Genomic DNA, 26,270 nt, shown 5'->3' on the forward strand with positions numbered 1-26,270 from the left:
CATTTTTCAGCAACAGCCCAGCAACCTCACGCAGCTACAATGAATATTGCCATTAGGTTACCAGAAATGCCACATGCACTTAATAAAATAATGACCTCCCTCTCGCTGTACAAGATAACGTGTCTTTGTCCTTGCTTTTCAGCTGAGAAACCCGCGTTTAAGGGATTCTCTGACCCATCCCCTCACTTGGCTCGGCCCCGCCACAATCTCTAATTACCGCTAATTACCCCTCATTACCCCGCCCGGACCTCCGCGGGTTAAGGCGAGTACCCACAATGCCTCACGGCCCTGCAACGTCGCCGGCCGCTGTGGGGGCAGCGGCTGCGCCGTGAGGCGCCGGGCGGGACCGGGACCGGGGCCGGGAACTGGGGCCGCAACCGGGACCGCGGCCACGACCGGGACCACGGCCACGACCGGGACCGGGACCGGCGGTGCGTTCCCCGGCACCTTTAGCTCGTCCGGCCTGCGGCCGCTTCGCTCCGGGCGGTTCCGGCAGACGCGGCAAGGTGGGGCGGGCTGGCACCCTCCCCCCCCCCCCCCCCCCCCCCCCCCCGCCTCGGGCTGTCACACAGGAGGCCTGAACTCACGACTCCCTTTCCCTCCCCGCTATTTTATATATCTCTTCCTTTATTTTTCCTAGAAAGGAGAGGCCGGTGTGCTCGCCGGGAACCCGGCCATGTTCTGAGGCAGGCCTTTAGGACTCAGCTCGGATTCAAGTCTCTGCGTGAAGGAATTGCCCTCCTCGCATCCCCTGGGAAGCTCTCGGTAAGGCGGCAGCGCTTCTGAGCAGGCAGAGCTGCAGGACTTAGTATGCAACAGTTTCTGATAGCTATTTGGAAGTGAGCCTTGCCTGCTCCGTGGAGGTGGGTGGCAGCATTTTGGTTCGGAGCGTTTCTGCAGCTGGTGAGGCCTCCGTGGCCTTTTTGCCCTGGCCAGACCCACAGGGCGTCTCCAGAACCATGAAGTTGTGCAGACCACGTCACCTGCTTCACTGAATTGTAAAGCTCTTTACAGCTCAGCCGTGTGAGTCTGCTGCTGTATCAGAGGAGCAAAGTCCTGTTACAGCTCATTTCCACTTAAAAGTGTCTAGTGCCACTTCTGCCTTTTTGCTTGCTTTTAGCAGGCTAAAGATTCCTAACATGGAAACTCATATGGTGCATGTCAGTTTTTTGCTCTGGAAACAATTTGTTTGGGAAATAAGAGTGTGAGATTGGTCTGTGTGAAGCTGTCTATTTCCACCTTAGAACCCTTGGTCCAAAACACTTCTGTTCTTCCACATAACCTTATTCCTAAACTAAAGCTTTCTTTACTGCTCATGTCTGTTTACATCAGATAAAAACTGTGTATATATTTATTTAAGGTGTCTCCACAGTTTTTACTTCAGTAGTTATTCCTGAAATTTAAATAGCACAATGGCTATGTGCCCAGCTTAGCTTTTGGGTGGTAAACAATGATAATTTGATCACTTTACATTTTGTGGACAAATATAATTGAAAATAGACTAGGCGCTTCTAAAGATGTTACCCATTAGAAAGCTTAGGGCATGACTTTTTTTTCCTTGTCCCCCTTTCCCTCGTTTCCAAATGCTTTGGTAGAGGAGAGAAAGGTGAGAAGCTAGTGGCCTTTGTTTCTACCTCCTTCTCTCGGATGAAGCTCTGCTTTTGTACCAGATAGACGTGGTGGTCTGGTCAAGGAACTTGGTGCTTCTGGAATAGGCATATGTTCAGCCTGCAGTTGGCCAAACTCTTTTAAAGTTTTTTATCAAAAAATGCAGTTACACAGACCCAAAGGCAGTTGCTTCCTCTGTCAGTTTGGGGTCGGAAACCTGAAACTTTTACTGTATATAAAACACTGAAATGGTGTGGATATTGGCTGTTGTAGTATGTGGATGTTGGCTGTTGTAGGGTGGATCTCTCTCTCTGCTCTATAGAAAATTTCTGGCTTATGCAGATTTGAAGTGGGAAAAGGTTTTCCTCTTCAGTTTCAGCAATGATCATTTGCCATTGAGGCTGGAAAGCCTTTGCAGCCTCTAGTCTGCCTCTGTTCTGAAGGAAAACCTGAAGGAAAACATGGGAAAAAGGAGGAAAATGTGGTAAAGGAAGGATAGCAGTAAAGGGAATGAGCAGCCAGACAGAGAGGGACCTTGTAACTTGTCAGTAATGTACAAGAAGTTGCTGGGGAAATACAGCCCTGTGGAAGGGGAGTTGGCATGCAAAAAGAACATAATAAAAATGGCAGAGGGCCCAATTGTCTGTCTGGCAGTTACTGCTAAGTTCCTTACTTAATTTTTGTACAGCAGAGGGAGAGTTCTCCCTTATCTTGTCAGTGACAAACAATGGAATTGAAGACGTGGACTTCAATTCACGTAAATGTGTTTATGGTCTTTGTTTAGCATATGAGCAAACATGTTTTATGTGTACTGCTGTTTTCCTCCTCACTTACATATGAGTAAGTTATGTAAAATTAAATATTGTTACTTGGATGCTATTGGAGAAAGTGTGTTTCATTCTAGAAGGGGTCGCTTGCCACACTTTTGCTTCCCTTTTCTGAAAGTAACACGTTTTCCATTTGATTATTGATACAAAGAATTCTGTTCAATTTTAATTTGATTCAGGATGACGAAGACTTTTACTCACCGTTAAATTACACTAACTTTTTCTGTATAAAACACATTCTTTTCAAAAATTACCTGGTTTTGTCTAATACAAATTAAGATTGAAAGGTAGCATATTCTAAATGTCAGTGAAAACACTGTCCCTTAAATTACACAGAATTAAGTATTTGTTAACAAGATGTTTATGAATAAGTGCTTTAGATAAAAGGCAGCAAGTTCTGCCACAAATAACTTCTGGTTTTAACAGTGATAATACACAGGTACAGTGTTGAGCTTATTGCTTTCTGAATCATGTTGTTTTAGCTGGTGGTGTGTATAATTGTATGTATTGCACTGCTGTGGTTGCAGTTCACAGGAAGGCTCTTCTGCTTTAGAGATTTCTAAGAAATTCGCGCAAATTTAGTTTTTCCTTACATGTAGCATTTTTCTTTTTAAAATAACCTTCATTTTCTAATTAAAGATGTTCTCCTTCCATACCCTACTGGGTTGTGGCAATTGTGTATAATGTTTAATAGTTTACCTTCTAAAATTATTGCAAGATTGTTAATTCTATTGATAATTTAAGGACTTGCAACTGTTTAGTCAAATAGCACAGTGAACAAGTGTCAAAGACTTGCACAGATGTGTTTCTGCCTCTCAGACCAGTAGTTGATGAAAACATTGACCTGCTATTTTTTACTTCATACCTTGACTGACAAATAAGCCTGACATTTAGTAGTTGGTGCAGTTTCTACTCAGCCTGGTGAATTCTCTGTCTTTTATTATGTCTTAGAAGTTTTTCTAGGGTAGAAATGAAAGGTTGGACTAGAAGTGAAAAGGAAGATGTTATTTATTTAAAGTTAATTTATATATCGTAGTACCAAATTAGTTGGAAATGTTAATTAATTTTTTATCTACATTTCAGTCTTATGCTGTACCCTACACTATTTCTTTTCATCTTGAGTGGTTTGTGTGCTTTTAGTTTCTTCAGGTTGTGTGCTGTGTGTGAGTCACTTTTTTCTTAATGTGGATTTTATCTGTAGCTTGACACTGCTCCCTGCTGCTGCATTTCATGCTTTGTAAAAGTTAGTGTAAAATGATGTGGTCTGCCAGTGAGACATGACTGTTGGAATTAGAATTCTATTTTGTGTGAAAGGTCCCAATAATTGTCTTATTTTCTTAGAATTCAATTGATAAGCAAACTCAATACTTACGGAAAATCATGATTTTTTTTTTTTGTATCTCCTACTAAAGAACTCTTTTAGCCCCTGCCCCCTCTTCAACTATGGCTGCATTACACTTTTCCAATGAATCAATTAAGATGACTAAATCCCCCAAAATGCACAAACTGAATGGAAAAGTGAGGTTGTGCGCTTTATGGTGTGGTTTTGTTTGTTTGTCCCCTGCAATTAGTTGTGATTCAGCAGTTTATATTGCAAGCTTTTTCATAGAGGGATGCTTGTAAGGTACTGAACATCTTACCAACATCATATCTGTGAATGTGACTTAGTTTTTGCGCTTTCTTTTTCTACTTTTGTAGAACAATGGCAAGTCCAAGAACAAGGAAAGTTCTCAAGGAAGTCAGAGCACAAGATGAGAACAATGTGAGAAAATGATAATCATCTTTAGTTTCGCAGAACTCAGTTTTCTTTTTACCTACTCCAGATGTATGTTGTCTATTACAGCTATTGCTCTTATAGCACTAGTATGGCTAACTAATGGTAAAGTGTAAATTTGGATATCTCATATTTGTGTTAGTTCCAGTAACTTTTACTCATATATGTATTACAATACACTGCTGCATATTTGGCACAGGTCTTTCAGAAGTTCTACTAATGCTGTAACCCCTGGAGTCTGTTGTTCAAGTGATGTCTTGGGCACAGCTTAATTAAAATGGTGTATTTCAAGTAGCTTGATTATACACTACCTTAAATGTGATAGCCCATGGCTAGGTTTGGTTTTATTATATCAGTGCATTAAACCTTGAATGGTGACTCCAATCCTAAGAACTTAAGTTGTGCTGCATGAGCAATAAAGGTATTTAAGAAAAACATCTGTTTAGATCTGTTGTCATTTACTGCCGAACTGTAGTATGACTGAATAAATGTTCCAGACTTTAAATGTTGCATCTTTATTTTGCCAAGGAAGCCTGAAGAATTCATTTTGGTTACTTTCACTTCCTTCAAAACAGTACGGAAATAAAATCAAGTTGAATTATTTGCTCATTAATTTCAGTTTGCTCATCTGTATTTTCACATTCGTGTTTGGTAGTAGGTACAGTAATTTTTATAATCCAAGTCAGGCGAGTTAATGGGTATTTCTTTCTATGCAGCATAAATAAATATTTGAAGGAAGCTTATGCTGTCAGGCAGGGTGTTTCCAAACACTAAGAACTCTCCTTTCTGAAATTATTTTCTGCATGTAATGTTTTCATTATTTGATTTTTTTTTTTGAGCTGTACTGTGAAAACTTCCCGTGAACAAGTGATGGCAAAGTGTTAATTGTTTTTCTCTTGCAGGTCTGTTTCGAATGTGGTGCATTTAACCCCCAGTGGGTGAGTGTGACCTATGGAATCTGGATCTGTCTTGAGTGCTCAGGAAAACACCGGGGCTTGGGAGTTCACCTCAGGTCAGCCTTTCAAGCAGACGATGGACCGAGTTGGGTTACCTCGGGGTGCATTAGAGCTGTGAACAGAATATGTTGTTTTGGAAGGGTATAGAATGTCTCAATCCCAACATTTTACTGGCAGTTTTGCTTCATGCTATAGTTAGTTGGAGTGTGTGCTGCACCGGTGCAGCTATGTTAATCCCCTGTTCTAAAAAGCAATGTCTCTAGCTACGTCTTGAGGTTGTGTGGTGGTGTTTGGTAATACTGCACTGGTCCTTGTGTTCTATTCTTTTACTCTTGTATAATCTTTATCAATTAAAACTGAAGTGGTGTTAGAGTAGCTTGAGAGTTGAGCAAAAAAAGTCACAGTACACTTACAGAATGTTTCTGTACTGTATGCAAGCGTATAAAACAGTTTTATTCTGTTCTGGAGATTTTTTTTTTTGGTAATATAAACAATAACTTTTGTTTTTTTCCAAGAAACATGCTCAACTGAGATGGGAATCTATGGAATAAGAACTGTTATGTGTTCTGGAGACTCACAGTGTATGTATATATAATAAGGGCAAAGTATGGGATAGTTCCTCAAATGAGAAAGGGAGAGAAAGTCAAGGAGAGAAATCACCAAAGCAATTCAGAAGTACGTGCTTTGCTTTTCAAAGAGTGATTTGAAGCTCGTTACTGAATAGAAATTGAATAGGAAATGAGAGTTTTGGAATTATTCCATATGTTACATGAAAGGAAAAATGAAATTACTGAGATGAGGATATGGTGAAGATTATTTCTTTAGGGACAAAAAGAAATCAGTCAAGATACAAGTTTTAAAGAGCCTTCTTGAGAATGATGTCTCACATTTTTTCCCCCCTTTGACCTTGTATTTAACAACAAGGCACTGTTGGGGTTTTTTGGTGCTTTTTAAAAATACAATTTAATGAGCAGTAGCAAAAATTGGTGGCTCAAAGCTGAGTTGAGATGCTAACTGCAGTCACAAATCCCTGGGATGAGGTCAGGGTATAGGGTAGGCTGTTTCAAACAGTTGAGCTGTCAGTATGTGATGGCCATTATGAGCAGAAGCGTGGAGTGGGACAGGAGGTGTCCTCGCAGGTCACTTAAATATAATTGTGAAAATAAGACAGAGAAATAAAACTGCAGAGTGGATAAGTATGGGAAAAGTTTCTTTTAGTGGGTTAGATTAATTTCTGGACTTGAAGAAAGCTGCTTTTTCTGCCACTTGCCTTTTGTTGACTGTCTCCTTTAAGTGCAAATAAATGGCATGATTTTAGCTTATATCTGACCACCTTCTTATGACAATCTATCTTTCTATGCTTGGAGAGTGTTCTCTAGCATGTTAATACTCCCAGCTGCTGAGATAGATTGTAATAAGCTTTTTGGTTTTGTCCCTGCTGATAGAGCAGGAAATTATAACAAGATGTGATTCTAATTTTTTTTTTAAAAACTGCTTTTCAGTTTTGTACGTTCTGTAACTATGGACAAATGGAAGGATATTGAGCTGGAGAAAATGAAGGCTGGAGGTAATAGCAAATTTCAAGAGTTCTTGGAGTCTCAAGATGACTATGATCCCTGCTGGTCAATGCAGGAGAAGTACAACAGCAAAGCTGCAGCTCTATTTAGAGATCAGGTAAGTTCAATTGTGTGTGTGTCCTCATCCCCTACTATCTGAAAATATCAAAGTACTTTGTAAGCACTTGCTTATGAAGCAGAGGGAGGGAAAGTAGCAACCTCTTGAACCTCTGCTGTAGTTCTTGAAAGGGATAAGTCGTAGAGTGCTTCTTCCCTACTCTTGTTAGAATTTTCTTTAGAAATTTGCTTTCCTGCGTTTAGCTGAGGTGGCTCAGATGTTTATTGCTGGCATTTGTTGAAACTAGTTGGTGGAGCTGTCCTAATCCACAGTAGATGGTTTACTACCTCAGCAGTGGAGTTTTATCTGAAGTGATTGGCTGCGAAATCTTTTGTGTATGTAGTTGCAAAATGGTGAATTATTTTGCCAAGCACATTTCTTTAGGCCTCTAAAGAAATAAATTAGTAGTTGTAATGGCTTTATTGTTTTGTGGAGGATTAGAATTTCCAAAAATGAAATGACGAGCAATTTGGGCTTACAAGCTTAGAGACTTACAAAGATGCTGTATTTTTATGCTGACCCTGCAGTGGAAGTGGTAAGAAAGTGAGCACAGCATGTACCAGGATATCCATGCAGCTTTGAAGTTTGTTCTGTGTGTTGTCTCTTTGCAGCTTTAGAAGTTGCTAGGAATAAAAGCCAGCTAGCTAAATTGGCGTATCTTGATGAAAGCAAACAAGTCATAAGTTCTGTGCTGTAGGCCTTTTTGTATGTGAAATGGCCAACTGTAGAGTTTCTGTGGCAAGGCCTTTGGAAATTTTGTATTAACTTGCTGAAGTTATGATTTGGACTGGAGGAGTGGTATGGGGTGAAGAGATGAAGTTTAGGTCCTTTGAAGGAAGCAGAAAGAACATGTAAATTCTGTGTATGTGTTTTAGCTGCCCTGTGCCAGAGTGTAAATCCACGTCTTTCTATTCCTCCGTTATTCTGTGATTAGTGCTTATGTCTCTCTATTAATCTAGTCTTTTGTCTTCAACCCAAATTTGCCTGATTTAGGAAGTTGCCTAAAATCTGTTGCCTGAAATAAAATCCATGTTCAGTTCAACATTACTAGCCTGAGATTCAGGAAAAAAAAAAACTTTCTTGTGAAAACACATGAATTGATCTATGCAGCTGGCATCAAATTGGAAAAATGACTTGTCTTTACTTTGGTGGGCCAGTGTGTAACTTGTATGAAAACTTTGACCTAGCATTCTTGATTATTTTCCTACCTGTCCTAGGTGGCTACAGTAGCTGAAGGCAAGGAGTGGTCCATTGAAACGTCTCCTGCCAGGAACTGGACCCCACCTCAGCCTAAAATGTCTCTCTCTTCCACTCATCGGTACGTATTCTTGTTACCTAACGTTGATATAGCTACAGCAGGATCAAAACCTGATGTTTGAATGTCTGCTGGTGGCATCATCTGAACAAGCATTTCTTTTGCTGAAGTTAAGGAATATGAGGTAGCAGGGCTTTAATTTCTGCAATAATTCCCATCTCCTCCACCTGAACCTTAAATCACAGCAGAGACAAGTGAGCAAGAGCAGAGGACAAGCTGTGCTGGTTTTATCTTGACTTGTAATGCCCCTGAGAGCAGTTGTGTCAATCATGCCTAGTGTGTCACAGCCTTGCCTTTACTGTGGTGCGGTTCCTGTTTGTGCTTAAATGTCAGGGAAGAAGAAACAGACTTTTTCCTTTTGGTGCTAATTACTAACGGGAGCGTCAGAGCTGGACCACAGCAGTTTTGTTTTTCTGCTTTTGCCTGTAGTGTTTGTTATTCTTTGCACTAAAGAATCCAGTTAACTGAAAAAGCAGTTGTAAATCAAACGAACAAGCACTTCATGCCTGGCCATCATCCAGCGAGCTCGGGGGCTAGCTGTAGTCTGAGTAGCATTGTCTGGGCCTGGGTCTACTGTTGCTTTTTCATTCAATACTCCAGTGGCTTTTAGTGGTTGCATTAGAGTTCCCTATGTGATAGATGAAAGAAATAATCAATTTTGCACCTGTATTATGGTGATATATGTCAAGCTGTACTGCTGAGCTAGTGGGTTTTGCTTTATGCAGTTTGATTCTTAAATCTTTCATTTCACTAGTTCTGCTGGACAATCTCAGACTGCAACTGCCTCTTCTGACAAGGCTTTTGAAGACTGGTTAAATGATGATGTCGGCTCCTACCAAGGGTAATGCAGTATTTATTAACTTTTTGAGTACCTAGCCTTATAGCATAACAAAGACATGGATGTTATACTGTCTCCACACAACTGTGATCCTGATTCACCAATTAACAGTTAAATCTTGTTTACTATCAAAAGTAGGTTGATAATATATGGTAAAGGATGAGATGAAGGAAAGTGCCTCTTAATGCATTTGTGTAACAAAAATGTTTGAATGACATTGAAGAAAGAGCTTGCAGCATAAAATGTTGCTGTGGTGGGTTCCAAACTAGGGAATTTTAAGTGTATGTAGTATCTTCTAGCGGTTTGAGTTAAACAGACATATTTATAAAGCTAACACTGTTTTCTTCTTTCTTTCCTTTTCCTATTTTCATGTATCACTTTATTAGGATTTAATCAGACTTCTGGTAGCTGTGATCTGTTAAACCTAGAGAATCATTAAGACCACATTAGCTTGCATAGGGGACTCTTTAATTTGCAAGGATTCCCCCGTGGATCCTTGCTGGTGTTATGTCTTTGAAGCGAGTGGTTTTGTATTTTGGGTGCTAAGCGCTTTGGGACTCTTTTTCCAAGTGTATTCTAAAGTCTCTTAAACAATGATGATTTTTCCATGCTTTTCAGTTTTTGTTTAATAGTTTTAATGAATCCATGCTAATACAGATACCGCTTATTTTCTTACAGTAGTGGCCAAGAGAATCGCTATGTAGGGTTTGGAAACACAGTAAACCCTCCAAAAAAAGAGGATGACTTCCTGAATAATGCTATGTCTTCATTGTACTCGGTAAGTAATTGCTTGAAGCCTTCTGTGACCTGAATTACTATTTTATTGTATTTTATCCCCTGTTATAGGAGAATCTAAATGGAGAAGAGCAACTGAAGACTACAGATAGATACAGAGAAATGTAGAGTATTGGTTGTATTCTCAAAGAGTGAAGATACTGGTGGACTTGAAAAGGCAAAACGAAGGGAGAAACTTGAGCAAAACTTAGGAATTTTGTCTTGTGTCAGTTCATAGAAATAAGGAAATGAGGATATAGCGATGGATTAAGAACTAGTACTCAACAGGGCTTGGAGGGAAAAAAAGTAATTACCTGTTGAGATGTAATGCTCTAAATAGATTAACCATATTAGGTATGTTCAGTGGAAAACAACTGAAATGTGTGTGTACATGGGTGCCAGAAGCCCTGAGCAGTGATGAAAACATTTGAAATACTTGTGACAGGGTGTGAAGAGATAACAGCATATGGTTGAACAGTTGTCATGATTAAAGTAGAGATAGTGAAAGATGCGTTGTTGAAGGAAAATGGGAATAAAGTTGGAGGCAGTCAGGGACATATTGGTGCTTTGATAGGCTGCAAAGTAACAGTGCTAAACAGTATTTGGGATTTAGAGTGACTCTGAAATAGAGTAAGGTTCTTCCACCAGGGTTAGTGGCCAGTAGTCTTCTGTAGAGCCTCACTGGTCTAAATATCCACACCAGGTTCCATTGTGTTTTGTTTTTTAAATGTAATAATTTCACTGGAACAAAATAGAAAAAGGTAATGCCTGAGCCTTTGAGCAGTATTCCAGGTGATCCTATAGGGTGCTTAGTAGAGGCCTGCTGAATATTTTCTAGGTGTGTCATAGATAATAGGCCAGAGAGTTCAGATTAGAAACCTTGTCTATAAGGTATTGCAGATATGCCAAAACAGCAAAGGAGAGATGACACTGTCTTGTCCAAGTTACTGTCAACCATTATTTGAATACATGATCTCATTGAAATTTGATTAAAATGCCCTCTTGTGACCACAGATACATACTACAGTGCAATTTCAAGTAATTTATTATGGTGAGATTGAATATTTGCATGCATATTCATCCTGGGTAGGAAACCAGTTTTCTTTCCACTGTGTTATGATTGTTTTTCCCCACACGTGCTACATTTATGTACATGCATTATTTTCTGCTGTTACATATCAGAAAGAGCATTTTGTGTAGAATTCACACTGACTACACTATCCAACCCATTCTGTCAAGAACAGATGTAATTGAAGTTTGGGTTTGTCTTCAGTCCCTTGAGACTGTGGTTAATATAAAAGCTACGAGACTCATCACTTTGCCTTTTTTGCAACTGGTGATGTAATTATCTTGCAGTGTTTCAGCGTAGGACAAGGGCAATAAACGAAGAGACTTTAAAAGGATAGGCAACAAATATTTTTGCTGCTTTTTTTAAAAGATGTTCGTTTAATCTAAATATGTGGGGTAGTCAAATTAAATGGAAGGGCTAATGAGGAAGATATTCTACTATTTATGGCTTTTGTATGGAAATCTACCCAAATGGTAACATGTTACCAAAACATCCCCCACTTTAAACATCTACACATTGATCGCAATCAAACTGACTGAAAGCAGTGGTAAACATGGATATTAACCAGGTATTTGTAGTGTTGTTTTTAAAAGATTCTGTAGCACAGCTTAGAATTAGATGGGGATGGTCTGCAAACAACAAAAAATTATATCTGTTTCTTCTTCCATTGTTAGAGACAAGGAGAACCACAGACATGTTAAAGTTTGTTTCTGATTTTTATCCGTTCAAGTATGGTGGGTTTTTCCACTTGTTTTACTGGGCAGATTCTGGATGAATGAGTTAATAACAAGAACTGAAATCCAAACAGTTGTGTAGTGATTTTTAATGTATTTTTTAAAAAAAAGCATTAGAATCACTCCTGCTCCGTTTTTTTCTAGCTGGTTGCTTAATCAGTATCTGACAATCACTAGTTAGAAGAAACCTTTTATGATTCATTACAGAAAAGTCTTAAGAAATGGCCAATGGCTTTCAGATCTTCCAAGAACCAATAAGGCAAAATAAAGCTTTGTTTCTTTTGTTTTTAAAGATAAAATTTGCAGGAAACAAGCAGATTGAAGCTTTATTATGAAATGGAAAATTGCTGAATGGGCATTTTATGAATTGCTGCCTCGTGCTTTTAAACACCAATTCTTGTTTTCTCCTCAGCTTTTTCCAAGCATATGTTTTAGCTGCTTGTTGATCTATTTTTTATTTATTTTTTCCATCCATCCAGTCTCTGTTTACTAAGGCTTTAGTGTCTTTTTTTTTCTTTAGATTTTTCTCAGGGCAGAGGGAGGAATTTTTTTTTCATGTAGCTATTTTTAGTAGAATAACATCTGAAACACTCAAGTTTGCTCAGATTGCAGCTCTTTTGACACAAACAGTGGAAGTTCATCCCTATATTACAGTTATGTGAGAGACTCGTTTTCACTTTTACAACTGAGTAGTTCTTCTGATTACAGGATAAACTGTATTGGTGAACATTTTGACTTAATTTAACATGTAATACTGAACATTTGGTTAGTCACTATTATTCACACATAGCTTATGACATTCTCACTTTCTTTAAAGGGATGGAGCAGTTTTACAACTGGAGCAAGCAAAATTGCCTCAGCTGCTAAGGAGGGTGTAAGTAAACAAAATGCATTTTGGTGTAATTCTAGTAAACTCAGATCCTGTTAGTGCTCTAATAGTGATGTCCAAGACAACCTAAATTCTGCCTTTTGTGTATCTTTGCCTATGGCATGTAAAATAGATACATATTGAATGGAGATCTCTGCCTTAACTATTTCTCATGGTTTTGAATGGACTTTTTTGTCAATTTGTCTGCTGGATGGAATCATCAAGAAAGAACTCACTGAAAAATTTTATTATAAAGCAGGAACTTCAATCTATGCCAAGTAAGGCCAAATTGCATTCTTCAGCAGGAATTTAATACCAAGTTACAAACTGCTGATGGTTTTGGTTTTTTTTCCTTCCTTTGACTTTTCTCTAACTACAGCATTTTTGTCAGTTTAAATAGAAAAGCCTGTTAGAGGGAGGTTGTGCCCAGAGGGATGCTTTGGGAAAAACTGAGGTGTGGTTGTCAGGCTCTGCATGCTCTGCAAGTTCACGCACTTAGGTGACAATCATTCAACTAACTGTAGACTAAAACCAGAGGAAATAAAAAATTTATTACATTTTATATAGATGATGGTGGAAAGAGATTAAATATTTTTGTGAAAATAATGCAGTACAACTTTTTTCAGTTTTGCTTAGTATTCTTCCAAACTTTTAGGAGTATAATGGCTATCTCTAAACAGTTCATGAGCGTAACAGTTAAAACTTATCTCTTACCTTGGGTGATATTGAGAGAGAAAAATACTGATACTCATTTGCATTGGCCCACCAGTCTAGTCTATATTAAAGATGCCTTCTTCCCCCTGTTGTAAGTTGAGAAAGACTAATGCTTCCTCAGCAGTCTGGAATGCCAGAGGTGGTGATACGGACATTCTATGTATACTGTGAAATTCTGGCAAAGGTCCATTCATCTTGAGAGGATCATGCAGCATTTCTAAATGTCTTTATTATTCCTAATAAACTTGAATGTCTTTTGCTTCTTTTTGTAGGCTACTAGATTTGGATCTCAAGCAAGTCAAAAGGTGATTATAGATTTAGCTCTGTCTTATTGACTGTAATTGACTTGAAATATCATGTATTTGCTTGCACCAATTGATTTAGACTTGATCATCAACAGACCAGTGTGTTTTTTCTTCATAGTGCATAGTAATTTTTAGGTTTGGGTTTTTATTTCCATGGGAATTGCAATCAGCTGCTGTGATCAAATTAACCAAGAAATAAACAGTGATACTCTGCTGTGTATAACTGTCGGGTTTATTGGGGAGGTAGTAGAATGAAATGCTTTCTTCCACGCATGCTTGCAACCTTAAAATACCCTTATATTATTTTTGTGAACCTTAAATGTATTCTATCTTGCAGTAGTTGTCTTGGTGATCTAATATAATGCAAGCCATCTTTCCACTGTTAAAACCTAATAAGATATTACAAATGTGAACTGCTTATTGTTGCTATTAAATTAACTTGTGTGTATTTATAAAAGAACCAATTTCAAAAACATTTCCTCTTTCAAACTAGGGTTCAGACAGAGACAGTCAGACCTGAATTACGGAGCTCTGACATAAGCAAGATCCGTTTGCATGGAGAAGTTTTAAATTCAAATGTAAAAATATGTAAAAGAATAGGATACTTAATGTGCCAAAGTTCTGAGTGAGAGAGGGTTTACATATATTAATATATATGGTATAGGGAGTTTGACTTTGAACTGTAACTCTTCTTGTATGTATAGCGTCAGCCTGGTGTGCTTTCTGATACACATAGGATGCTACTGCTCAAAACAAATGCGAAACTGCAGGTGTTGGTGTTCAGACAGATGTGTGCAGTAGGATATTAATGCTCCAAGCCAAACTTGTGCATGTTTTGCCACAAAAATGTCTTGTTAAAGCACCCAAACTTGATACTTAAAGGCTTTAAAGTATTTGCTGCTTGGCTTATGTAAGACAAACTAAGTATTCTACAAGCCTTCCTCCTTCCCTCCTTCCAGCAGTTTCCCTTTTAGAAAGCTGTTCTTTCTTTAGTATTATCAGCAAATGTAAATACAATATTATGTGTAAAAGTACATCACATCTACTGACAAGGACCACAACAACACGGTGCTGTAGAGTATAAGCTGTGTTACTGAAGGCTTATATTTTGTTCCTGAAACATCTGATCTTCTGCTCTGTAGAACAGATTTAACATCTTTTTGATGTAATATATTGTTTAAAAGTGTATTTGGTGTCCAGTGCCGAAACATATTCACTGTTTGTCTTGTCAGTAGGTGTTAAAATTGGGAAAGGTTCATGCTATTTAACTTGCCTGAAAAAATGCTGCCAATTTTTTGCTAAAAGCTGCTTCTACCTTCCTTGCTCTTTCTCTTTTGCTGTCTGGGTAAAGTTTTGGGGCTACAAGCAGCAGCCAGAGCCGGTAACGCCCTCACATATATTCTTGTGCATGGACTCCCTGTCACTGTTCGTGCTGAATATGTGCATTTGCTCTTGAGCTGTCTTTTTTTTTTTTGCCTTGAGTCAAATCTGTTTAGAATAATGTTGTGTGTTTCATATGGTAATGTTTCTTCAAACCTATTTAAAATAAGTTAAATTGGATAGATGATCCAAGCTCTACACTCGCAGAAAACATGCTGTACTTTTGTCCATGCTCTTCATAAACACAGATAACTTCAGGATATCTGTTTGCATGTCTGATCCAGGAATGCAGTTTTCCGAGAACTACCCTGAGGTGTTGTTTGAAGGCACACTCTTTAATAAATGCCCCATTATGTAGTGTTTGCAATGGTGGTTAAGATGCTATCCTAAATTCAGAAATAGTAAAGGTGAAGAATCAGTTCAGGTGGAAACACAATTGTACCCAAATCTTTCCATATTTACAAAATTATGGGGCTGATTAAATGGGATAATATAAGAATTCTTTCTAATTCTAGCAATAACTTCACTTAGCATACCTGAACTGTTAGTCTGGGTGTTATTACACTCTTTTATAGAGTTTGACAGGTTTAATAGACTGAAGGATTTTTTCAAAGATGAAAAATCCCCTTTTTCTTAAACACTTTGTAGCCTCACTTCCAATGGAAAAAAGCTTTATGTGATTTGCATTCATGTTTCTTACTAAGTGGAAATGGGGTTACCTCTTGCCTTTGTCTTCTCAAAGAACTTTTGAGCTGGTCAGGAGTGGAAGTATTGGAGATAATGGTGATTAGGTGGCATAGGGAAAGCTTTTTAGACACCTGGGAATCTGTGGAGGAAAGATGCTCAAGGTTTTCTGTCCCCAGGAAGATTATGAATGAAGGCTCACACCCTAATCAGTGACGGTGATAAGATACAAACCCTTAGGAAATGAAATTTCATTAGGCTCTGCTAATGTTTCGCAATAATGTTTGTCTCTTAAGCAAATCGGCCCTTTTGGATTAGTTGGGCTAATTCAGGAGGTAATCAATATAATATAGCAATTATGAAGAAAAGTTTACATTAAAGGCTTATTATAGTAGTAGGGCAAAGAATGATTTCAAATGAAACATTTGCAAACCCTTCTGTTCAAGTCAATATTGCCTTATAAAAGTAATTTTGAGTTATACTGTGGACTTACATTTTTATAAGATGCCTCTGAAGTGCAATATCCTTACGCATCTTGTTCTGGATTGCAAATGTTTTCTCTCCCTGCAAACCTGTAGCTGTAAAAAAGATTATGAAAATCTTCTGTCACAGCTTTGCCTCTTGTGTATTGCTTAGAAACAATTGGGTGGTTATTAATAGATGACAACAGCAGCATTCCAAGACAGAAGAGTTGGTGAAAAATTGGCCAGAAAGATATAATTCTACAAGTAATTCCATTAGTAAGGAAAAATAAAGGGGGATGGGGTCAGTTCTTCCAAATACTCAGCTGCAGGCATTAACAAGGGGCCCATCTTCTAGGCTGTTGCTGGTTGAACCATTGCTTCTGCTTCCAGTGCAAGCTCACACTTTGCTTGGGCTCCGGGCATCTCCAATGACCTGTTGCCATGTGCATCTGGTTTGAATTTATTTTCTTTTAATGTTTTCTGCAGCACTGTACTGTGTGTGCTTTTCAGCTCATTCTGCTTGTATGAATCAAAGCTTTAAGCCTTCATGTGTTTTTGGAGATACTGTTGAGAAATTAGCCCGCAGAAGATGTTGGCTGTGTTTTTTATCTTTTTTTTCTCTAAAGGAAAATATAACTGACTTTGTTTTTGTTTTGCTTTTAAATAGGCATCAGAGTTAGGTCAGACATTAAATGAAAATGTTCTCAAACCTGCACAGGAAAAGGTAACTTTGGAACTAGTAAATTACTTGCAGAACATGGTTATGCTGACTTAGGGAGTGATGGTTTTCTCCTGCCACGACTGACCAGTTTGTCAGCGTGTCCTTGTGTTTTTTCATATGCTAGCACAGTAGCAAAGGGGAAACATCAAATAATTTGAAGTTAGTAGTGTTACCAAAGGTTAAATGGGGGTAGTTTCCCTCCACCAATCTTTCCATGTCCACAAGAGTCTGTTACATTTTTCCCCGTTAGATACTATTTTATAAATTTAATGCCTTCAATAATGGAAGATGGGACAAGATGAAAATGCACTCTAAATTATTACAAAAATGACTTATTAAAAAAAAAAAAATAGGAGTAGTCGTTTTTGAGTGTTAAATTCATAGTGTTTTACCCATCTGCCCACCAGCATTGTTTTAATTCAGCTAAGCATCTTTGAGCCACTGCAGTTCATCTGCTGCCCCACTGGGGCAGTAGAATTTGGGTCAGAGTGTATGTTTAAAGTGAATGGGAACAATTTATCAGTTGAAGTAACATGTTCTTGCAACCTTTATTTGGTATTGGTTCAGAACTTTCTGGTAGTTAATACCAAGTTTTGTGTTCATTCATATACAGTGTGGTCTAAGGTAACATTCCAATTAGCAGTTCTAGTTACTGTGTTGTTTCTAGGAAACTAGTTTGAAGTAGATTTTCATCTTCTCTTTACAACTTAGTCGCTAAACCCATGTGGCTAATGGCACTTACAACAGGAGTTGGAAGAGGGCATACATGCTGACCTGAGAAAATGCAGGTAGTGGCTAGGAGGTGTGTTTAAAAAAAAAAAAAAAAAATGCAAAGCAGTCCTTGTAAGTGACGAGCGATCACTGATACTGCAAATTCTAGCCACAGATTCTCCCTAGTGTCAAAAGTTGCCTTCCTGTTTCATATGTTTAAAAAACCCCATACTCTTACATCTTTCCCATTTGGCATGCGTTCGTGCTTCTAGAATTTTGGATCAGCTCCAAAATTTTGAAGTCTTTTCTGAGAATGTGATGCTCTACTTACCTGTGTACCTTTTCCCAAGAGACGCTGGTTTTGATAAAGCAAACTAATTTTGCTCTTGTAAGAGAAGCGGTGCCATTACTTTGGGATATGGATTAATTTTCAATTGAAAAGAATGGTTTAATCACATTACAAAATAATTTCTCTTGCATTACCTTTATTAATTCAACATTCTTTACATAGCATTTCAAATCACAGGAGAAGACTCTTAATTGGTTTCCTATTCCCTAGAATTATCCACGACTTACTTCAGAGTGCTCTGATGCATTATTTCCAGGGTGCATTTCCTTGAAGTGATTTTTATTTTGTAGGACAGTTTAAGGAGGAATGTTCCATTTTATATTAAAAAAAAAAAAAGTCTGTTTCCCTTAGAATGTTGTGCTCTTAGTTCCGAATAAGTGTTACTTTCTGAATTCAGGGATCACTGCCTGACCCATACATGGTTATATAAAGTCACTTGCTTTGGAACAGCTGCCATTTGTAAATTGATGAAATTTTATTCTGGTTGACCAAAGTTCAAAGCCCTTTTAATGTTTAATAAGCATGTATAAAAGTTAGAAAATAAAATGGATCTGTTAGGTTTTTAATTTCTCCAGATTTTTTTACATAATACATTTATAAAATGTCACATCTACAGATTTTTTTGTGTTGGTGTTTTTATGCTCAACATTAGTGTGATGATACCTTCCTCAAACTGTGTATCAGTAGAAAATTTCCACAAAATTCAAAGGACTGAGATTCACTCCATTATAGATCAATAGACTTTATGTCTTTTTCTTAACTTTGTTATTTTTGACCTAAGTATATTTTGATTTGCTTTGTTTGTTTTTTTTACACTTCTTGGTTTTAGCTGTTAAGCACAAGTAAGCCTGTCTTAAGGTTTCAATAATACTTTTTGTGACTAATTATCAATACTTTGATTCACATAGGTGAAAGAGGGGAAAATATTTGAGGAGGTCACCGTGGGGGTATCACAGTTGGCCAGCAAGGTATGAAGTGGCCTGCCTGCCTTTAAGGAGGCCAAAGAGTAAGCCAGTCTCCATATTCCTATAAAAAGTTTCTAGTGAAACAAAACCACGATTCAGCTTTAGTCTCTGCTGGTGTTGAATACATAAGTTGTGGAAGTGTAATTTTCAGTATGCAGTACTTCTGTTGGTGTGTTAAAAAACTATACAGGTGTGATGTAGTCCTCGTAATAGTTTCACCGAGGGCGTGATGTAGAGTTACAAGACAGCCAGTGTCCCAAACAGGAAAAGAAAATGTCTGCTAGAGAATATGGAGACAGCTTGCACTACATTTGTACGGTTAAAGTTACTAATGTTCTGCACCTTTTTTCTTTGTCTTCCTTTGCTATCATTGCATGGTAATGTGGTAAGTGCTATCTACAACTAAGTACAGAAGTCCTGCATAATCTAATACCAATTTTGGTAACTTGTACCGTGTTGCCTTGGAGGGTCTTTTTCTCTAGCACTGTGAAAGTCAGCGCTGGAAGCCCAATGATGTACCAGCTTAATGCCTTAAATGTGGGGAGCATTTGAAAAAAAAAAAAAAGTGATGCTACCTGTTCTGTTCAGAGCCTAGCAACTTTTAAGTCTGAATTCTGGGATTCGTCCTCTGTATGTCTGACTTAAGAATAGTAACTTCCATGGGTGTCATGTAAGAATTTGTGTTTCTAATCCAATGCGAGTCCATTATAATAATCCCCAAACAATTCTCTTAGCAGTCATGTTCATTCTAGAACTCAACTTTTGGGCTGTTTCACATGGGCAGTGAAATAATATTACTGAAACGAGGTGGCAGTAGTTTTGTAGAACAGTAGAAAGATAAACGCTAGTTACATGAATTGTAACATCAAAACACCAGTGCTGTCACTAAGTTTAATTTTATGTAAGAAGTCATTTCAGCATTTTTGTCAAGGAAGGCTAGGAGAGAATTCAAAAGCTGTTACTGACAATGATGGGTGAAAAAGCTAAATTTGACCTACTTCTCGCATCTTCCAGCAGCACGATGCTGTCAAATGTATGTTCTTTACATCAACCATGTAACTGCCCATCAAAAATATTAATAAGTTGTGAGTGATTTTTCTGATGAAATGTGTTATCTTTATCTGAAGAAGTGGAGGAATGTGGAGTGGCTTTTGCTGTTGGACTTGGAAGGGGTGTTCAGTCCAAATGAATGGAGTGTCTTTTATTTCCTCTAGGTTCAGGGAGTGGGAAGTAAGGGATGGCGAGACGTCACCACTTTTTTTTCTGGCAAACCAGATGATAATTCTGAAAGGTACTTTTTTGTTGCTATTTTCTGTGTCTCTTTAAACACATAATTTTATCTCCTGTATGTTCTCTGCAGTATAGTAGTAGCAGGTAATTTTGAAATATGAAGAGATTATTCTGACTTTGCTAGTAGTCCTCCTCTATGTAATATGGGAGGAATTCAATCTGTTTATGACAGTTGTTAAATTGAGAACAGACTAGTGCATGGCACCTTGGTTTTAAAATTATTTCAAATGCATATTCCCTCACCCTGGGCCTATTAGTACTTAAGGCTGTTAGTAAATCTGTGAATGAGAATACAGGCTTATGCTATTTCGAACAGTATATTTAGTTCTTTACCTTTATCCTCAGTTTTTGTTTAAGCAAAGGGCAGGAGTGTTACAGTTTTCTTTGTTAGTGGTCGTTTATTTTTATTGGTATGTTTATAATAACTAATTTATTTCTACTTTCCTGGTTTTTCTCTTCCTCCATAAAAGACCAGCTGAGGGAGACAGCTACCAGAACAGTGGAGGGGAGGGCTACCAGAACAATGCTGTAGATCAAAGCTTCTGGGAGACCTTTGGCAACTCCGATCCACCAAAAGCTCATAAATCTCCAAGCAGTGAGAGCTGGACCTATGTGGACAATTCCACAGAGAAGAAGAGCTCCGATAGCTGGGACGTGTGGGGCTCAGGAACAGTCTCCAACAACAAGAACAGTAACAGCGACAGTTGGGAAAACTGGGAGACCAACTGGGAAAACACAGGAGGGGAGAGCAAGACCAAAAAACCTCCTAAGGCAACAAAAAAGGCGTCTTCAGCTGATGATGGGTGGGATAACCAGAACTGGTAGAACTCTGTTAACCCTGTTTTGCACATCTAGGAAGGGGAGGCTATGCTGGCTGACGGGGGGGAGAAGGTTTTACATGCAGCTGGAATATCTTGGTTGACCTTAGTGATCTGTTACTTTTGTGCTTCCCATTCATTCTCCTTTCTTCTATCCTGATTTAGGAAAAAAAAAAAGAAAAAGTAGCATCTGAATCTTTTATTAGATAAAGGTGGCTGTCCCTTTTTTAAGGATAGTGATAATTATATTCTCCTTGCACTATTGAAGCTGTGTACAGTGACTTTCTTAACACAAATGATCAAAAGAAAAAGAATCAGTGCAAGCACACTTTCATGGCACATCCTTGCATGTGTAGGTTAATAGCTATTCATCCAGTCCTCATGTAATTTGAGATGATCTGAGGTGTTTAATGCGAAGACAGGGTGTGTCTTGAAAAGATAGCCATTCAGTAAGCAAGCTCTAGTTGAATAGATCTAGTTCAAATGCCTTATGGATTGCTCTGACTGGATTAAGTGGCAATTCAAAATGATCTTTAAGATACTTTCTATTGGAGCTTTGTTTTTAAACTTTATGAGACTCTTTTAGTCTTTTAAAACTTATTTTCTCCCCTTAGAATTAACAAGGAATCTAGAACTAGATGATAATTTGTGTAAACTCACAGTTTTGACCTGAGTTATCAAGGGATATCCAGAATGGCTCTACTTGCCTTCCTTGCTTAATGGGTTAAGCTGCACATGCGGCTCTTCTACACAGATAAAATGCAAAGCTGTGATGTTCTCCTGCCTTATCTACGCCCTTCCCCCAGCTTGAGTATTTTATAAAGTCTGTTTTTTCTCTGTCTTTCTTCCTTCAACCCATCTCTTTTATCTATTCTGATAAAAATTAAATCTTTCTGCTGCTTACAGCCTTTTGGAGATCGGTTTGGCAACTTGGCAGTGAAACAAATCTATAAAAAAGATTCCAGTAAGAAAAAATGGGTGGAAAATATGAGAACATTGAGGAGAGAGGTTGGCAGCAAGCCTCTTTCAAGATGAGTAGATGTCTGCATTTAATAGTAAAATTTAAATTAAACAGATGTTTTCCAAATTAATCTTTAATATGTCAAACTGTATCTCTGTGCCTATCCTGTATTTCTCCACATTTTCTTCCTGGATCTTGTTAAAGCAGCACTATTTCAAAAACTTTAAAAACTCCTTGTCAGCATTAAGGAATGGAATAGAAGATTCAGTTACGTCTCAGTTCTGACCCAACAGATTGCTTTGCATGACACAAACCATGACTTCTACAGAAGAAATGTGACTTTAATGACAAAGGTGTCCTGTGTGTCCCATTTTGTTTTTGGGGGTGAGTTGCAGTGTACACTCAGCCTGAAAACAATCAGCTCCCTTAAACTTAAAATCATGATGTTGTTGCGTAGCCTACTTTACTACCAGCATGGAGTTCTTTACTGTGGACCCTGTAAATCTCAATACATACCTAAAGAGCCTTTTCCTTTTAAAAATAGTTAATTTGTGCAAGAAAACAACTAACCTAAGTTGTAAATAATGCTTCGTTTCTTTTTTTACTTCACAGAGGTTTTTAAGCTTATAGTAATATCAGGAGGTTATAAAGGAAGGAAAATCATGAATCACCTCAAAAGTAGCAGATTTTAAAGGCTTAGGTCTAAGTAGAAGTTGCTCTATTTCTAGCCTGATTCTGTATTTCTATTAGTAGGATCTTTCAGATGGTGAACAAAATATTTTTCTAGTCTTCTCTAGCCCTGTCCTGCAAGAGTTGGGATTTCTTTCTTTTTTTCCCCCCTCGCTTCTCCTGACAGCGCGGTCTCTGCGGCTCCTGCAGCAGGACCCGGCGCCGCTCGCGGCTGAGCCATGCGAGGCACCCGAGGTGCTCTTGCTGACACGCTGACCCTCTGGAAGTGCCGAAGGCACAAGAGATCTTGGTTTACAAATGCTGCTTGTGGTACCACCGGCAGAAGTTTACAGCCTGACTATAAAACAAGGATTTTGTTCTGTTTTTCCTCCCGTTCCAAATATACCTTTGTCATAGCTTAATTGCATGTCAGATGTAACTCCGTATTTTTATGCATACACCTCTGTTGCCTACTTGTCATTTGTCTGCTGCCCGGTATGAAACTGTAATGCATGTACTTTGGAGGCGGTGCTGTGTAATGTATGTGAAGTGGCACTGCCCAGTCCTTGACTAACAGTTAGTCTTTGTGAAGTGTTGCAGTAGCGGTGACGGCGAAATGCACCTGATGGGTTAAACTGTCTGACTGCTGGTGTCTGTCTGGAGTGATGTGAAGCTGATTCAGCTTCCTGTGTACAAATTTATTACAGTTTCTCTTTCATAAACCTCTTGAAATAGCTTGTAGCAGGATAAGCTTTATTTCAGCCCATTCAATCAGCAGTATTGTGATGTGTATGCATACGTTCTCCTCAGCTGTGTGGTTTGCCTAGGAGAAAACTGGTTTATTTATGTATCACTTGCAGCTACAATTGGCATGAGCCATTTGTTTGTTCTTCTGGTTTTATTTTTGTATCTCTTGAAACTTTGTTCTAAATTAAACTAAACAGCCAGAGCACTACTCAGGCAGAAGCTTTGGGTAATGATTTTTCTTCCAGTTAAGGAGACAGTGACGGAACAGTTGCAGTCTCTCTTTTTGCAGAGCTGTAGAAAGTCAACACAATGCTACAACTCCCAGAAAGGGTTAATGGAAGATACTGAAAACCAACAGAATGGCAAAATGTGTAACTGCAGCCAGAAAACTAGTATACCAACTGGTCTCAGTTTGCCAGGCAAATTGGTATTTTTTTGACTTGTCTGAATGTGAACGTTTTACCATGTCTTCCAGAGGAGAGGATGAAATGAGGGCATTTTCTTTTGCAAAGCCTCCGCTTTATTGGTTTTTACTCTTTTTTTTTTTTTTTTTTTTAAGTGTAGATGGCTGTGAAGTTTCTGCAGTTTGGTGGAATGCATGCGATCAAGATGCATGGGTGGAGTGAGTGTTTATGAATTAGACTTTTTTTTTTTAAATACCTCCTTCTCGCCCCAAATCCTCTCTTTTTTTTTGGCCTGATCGTGAGCGCCGTAAGCAGAGGCATTGAGTGCAGCCTGCAGGAGCTGAGGGCACCAGCCCTTGAACCCGAGTGAGCGTGTGGGTTGGCGAGGCTGTAGCGTCACCCGTCGGGTGGGTGAAGAGGGCTCCACTTTCCTTCCAGTCCCACACTGTGTATTAACGATTTCGTCATACAAGCAAATTGCTAGGAGAGAGCACAGAAGGTGAAATGACTACTGCAACAATTGGACCTTGCAATGTTTGGTTTAAATTTCCTAGTGTTTCAAACCAATTTATTCCCTTGTATGGCTTCAACTTTGGAAAATACAGAGCAGCTGGATTCCTGCAGGTAGTCTGAAAATAAGAAAAGCTTCAAGGCGTTCAAACTAAGTGCCACTTGCAAAAGAGTCAAAGTCTTAAAGAATGTTCCTCAACTGGGAACCTAATCCTAGAAGTTAAGGATTATTGTAAAATGTTTCATTTGTGTCTTGAAACCTGTTAACAATTACAACCTTTCAAGGAGTGCTTGGCCAGTTCTCCCTCATAGTTGAGACCTCAAGGATAATGCCGCTGCTTTTATTTTTGAGGCCAGACTGTGTAAAGTTCCATAGGTTTATAATGAATTTATCAGTGTAATGATCTGTGCAATAATTTAACAAGTGTAGGTAAAACCATGGTTGTTTTATCCAGGATACATTTAAAGATACAGTGGTCCTCTTGAACAGCAGTCTACTGAGGTGTTTCAGTTCTCACCTTACTTTGTTAAATTTCAGCAACCCTTGTTAGAAAAGGCTTGAATGATTTAAACAGAAATCAAGAAACATTTCAGTGTCCATTATTAGTGCTTTGGCTTAGTGACCTCTAGTTTTAGAGCCCTCTTTCATTTTCATGCCAGCAGAAACTTGGTCAGTATGGAGTACTGTATCTTTTAATTTTCCCGATGTGTTTTTTGTGAAGTTCACAGGAATGGCAATTTCAGTGAACACTATTCATTGTTCTGTAGAGTGGTACCAGACTTGAACTGCAGTGTCATCTTTTAAAGAGCATTATAATAAAGGAAAGAGATACGGGGCAGAATGGTGTTTAGCCCTTCTTCAGGAGACTTCGGTTAAATTTAAACCCATGAGCACTAGTAGAGCTTACGTGGCCTTCTGCATGAAGTAAGTTAGTAAACTCAAAATGGGATGCTTCCTAGATAAGAAAGTAGGAAAATACTGTTACAGTATGAGTGTGAAATTGTCATGTTGGAGGAGAGTAACAGCATGAACAGACGTCCCGACCTGCTGATGCCATGTGTATTCTCTGCTGCCGCTGTTGCTGACAGAGCCAGAAATAGGTATATCATCTTCACACTTCACTGGATTTTTGTAGTCTAAATGCTAAATTAAGATCTATTTGAATTGGGAACGCTTTTAAGACAACATTGGCTGCCTCCTTTATTTAAAGAGAACTATATAAATTAAAGTGGTTGCAAATAGATTTACGTACTGAGATCTGTATCAGCTTGTCTACAAAGGCACTTACCACAGGAGAAAAAGGTAATTTTTAAAGTGGTTTTCCTTTCCAAAAAGCAAGATTCCTCTGAGGGAATCCTCCAGCTGATGGTGATGCTCCACATGCAGATTCCAGTTTCCTCCATTAGCCAAACACCTGTGTGAGTATTCCGGATGACTGATGACTGCACTGAGCTTTATGTAAATTTAAAATATCTTTTATTATGTTCTTGGTCAGCAGGACTGAATCCTGCTTGCCTTGTAGAAGTAATGATACTGATTTTTACCCCCAAAAAAGCGGACGTTTGGGTTGGGTAACATCACTGGTGTTACTGCACTGATATGCTGTGTTAAAGACTGCTCTGTGTTGGATGCAAAGTTTTCAGTTGGGATTACTTAAGTGAACAGGATATACTGGGTCTGGAGGGAGATTTCGGGGCCCCTGACAGCCTATGGAAGCCAATGACCTAGAGATGTACAAAGTATCCTGGAAAGCTATAATGCGTATTATGAATTCCAAGCTGAACACAATCAGAAAAAGCTGACAGAAAAAGTAGAGCCAGTAGAGCAGAAAATACCATAGTCACTGACTTGAGGGAGAACAGATCACTGCAGTTACAGTGTCCAGCTCACTTCTGCTGGGCAAAGGTTTCTCTGTGCTTGGGTCCCGGGAAGGTGAGCAGGTTCAGTCAAAGCTGTTTTGCTGTTGCACAGCTGCCTGTGCTCCCGTAGCAGATGCAGGCGCAGAAGTTGGCTACCTGGGTTTTTCGGGGTTCACAGCTCCCTGACTTTAAGACATTTGTGCCCCCTGAGGCAGCTGAGATGTGTCCTGGCTTCCCTTCTCCTGCACCCTTACCTGTCCCAGTAGGTTCAGAACAGGCTC

At 38.8% G+C, this 26,270-nt stretch overlaps 1 protein-coding gene across 4 annotated transcripts; it reads left to right on the top strand.

Moving 5' to 3' along the window:
* Positions 1–279: 279 nt before the first annotated feature.
* Positions 280–24,968, top strand: ARFGAP1 (ADP ribosylation factor GTPase activating protein 1). 4 transcript variants are annotated; one of them, XM_042801022.1, is made up of 15 exons: positions 280–506; positions 641–765; positions 4,134–4,197; positions 5,112–5,221; positions 6,668–6,839; positions 8,057–8,157; positions 8,909–8,995; positions 9,671–9,770; positions 12,387–12,443; positions 13,424–13,456; positions 14,808–14,837; positions 16,652–16,708; positions 18,674–18,733; positions 19,951–20,021; positions 20,491–24,968. In XM_042801022.1, the coding sequence occupies exons 3-15, from the start codon at positions 4,138–4,140 to the stop codon at positions 20,843–20,845; spliced, it is 1,293 nt and encodes a 430-aa protein (XP_042656956.1). In that variant the 5' UTR covers positions 280–506; positions 641–765; positions 4,134–4,137; the 3' UTR covers positions 20,846–24,968. The 4 variants fall into 4 exon arrangements, with proteins under 4 accessions (XP_042656956.1, XP_042656953.1, XP_042656955.1 ...); XM_042801019.1 differs by having other exon boundaries at positions 19,945–20,021; positions 20,491–23,434; XM_042801021.1 differs by lacking the exon at positions 14,808–14,837 and having other exon boundaries at positions 19,945–20,021; positions 20,491–23,434.
* The last annotated feature ends 1,302 nt before the right edge of the window (positions 24,969–26,270 follow it).

This window comes from Tyto alba, unplaced genomic scaffold (genome assembly GCF_018691265.1).
Source record: "Tyto alba isolate M040663 unplaced genomic scaffold, T.alba_DEE_v4.0 Super-Scaffold_33, whole genome shotgun sequence".
Taxonomy (NCBI): Eukaryota; Metazoa; Chordata; class Aves; order Strigiformes; family Tytonidae; genus Tyto; species Tyto alba.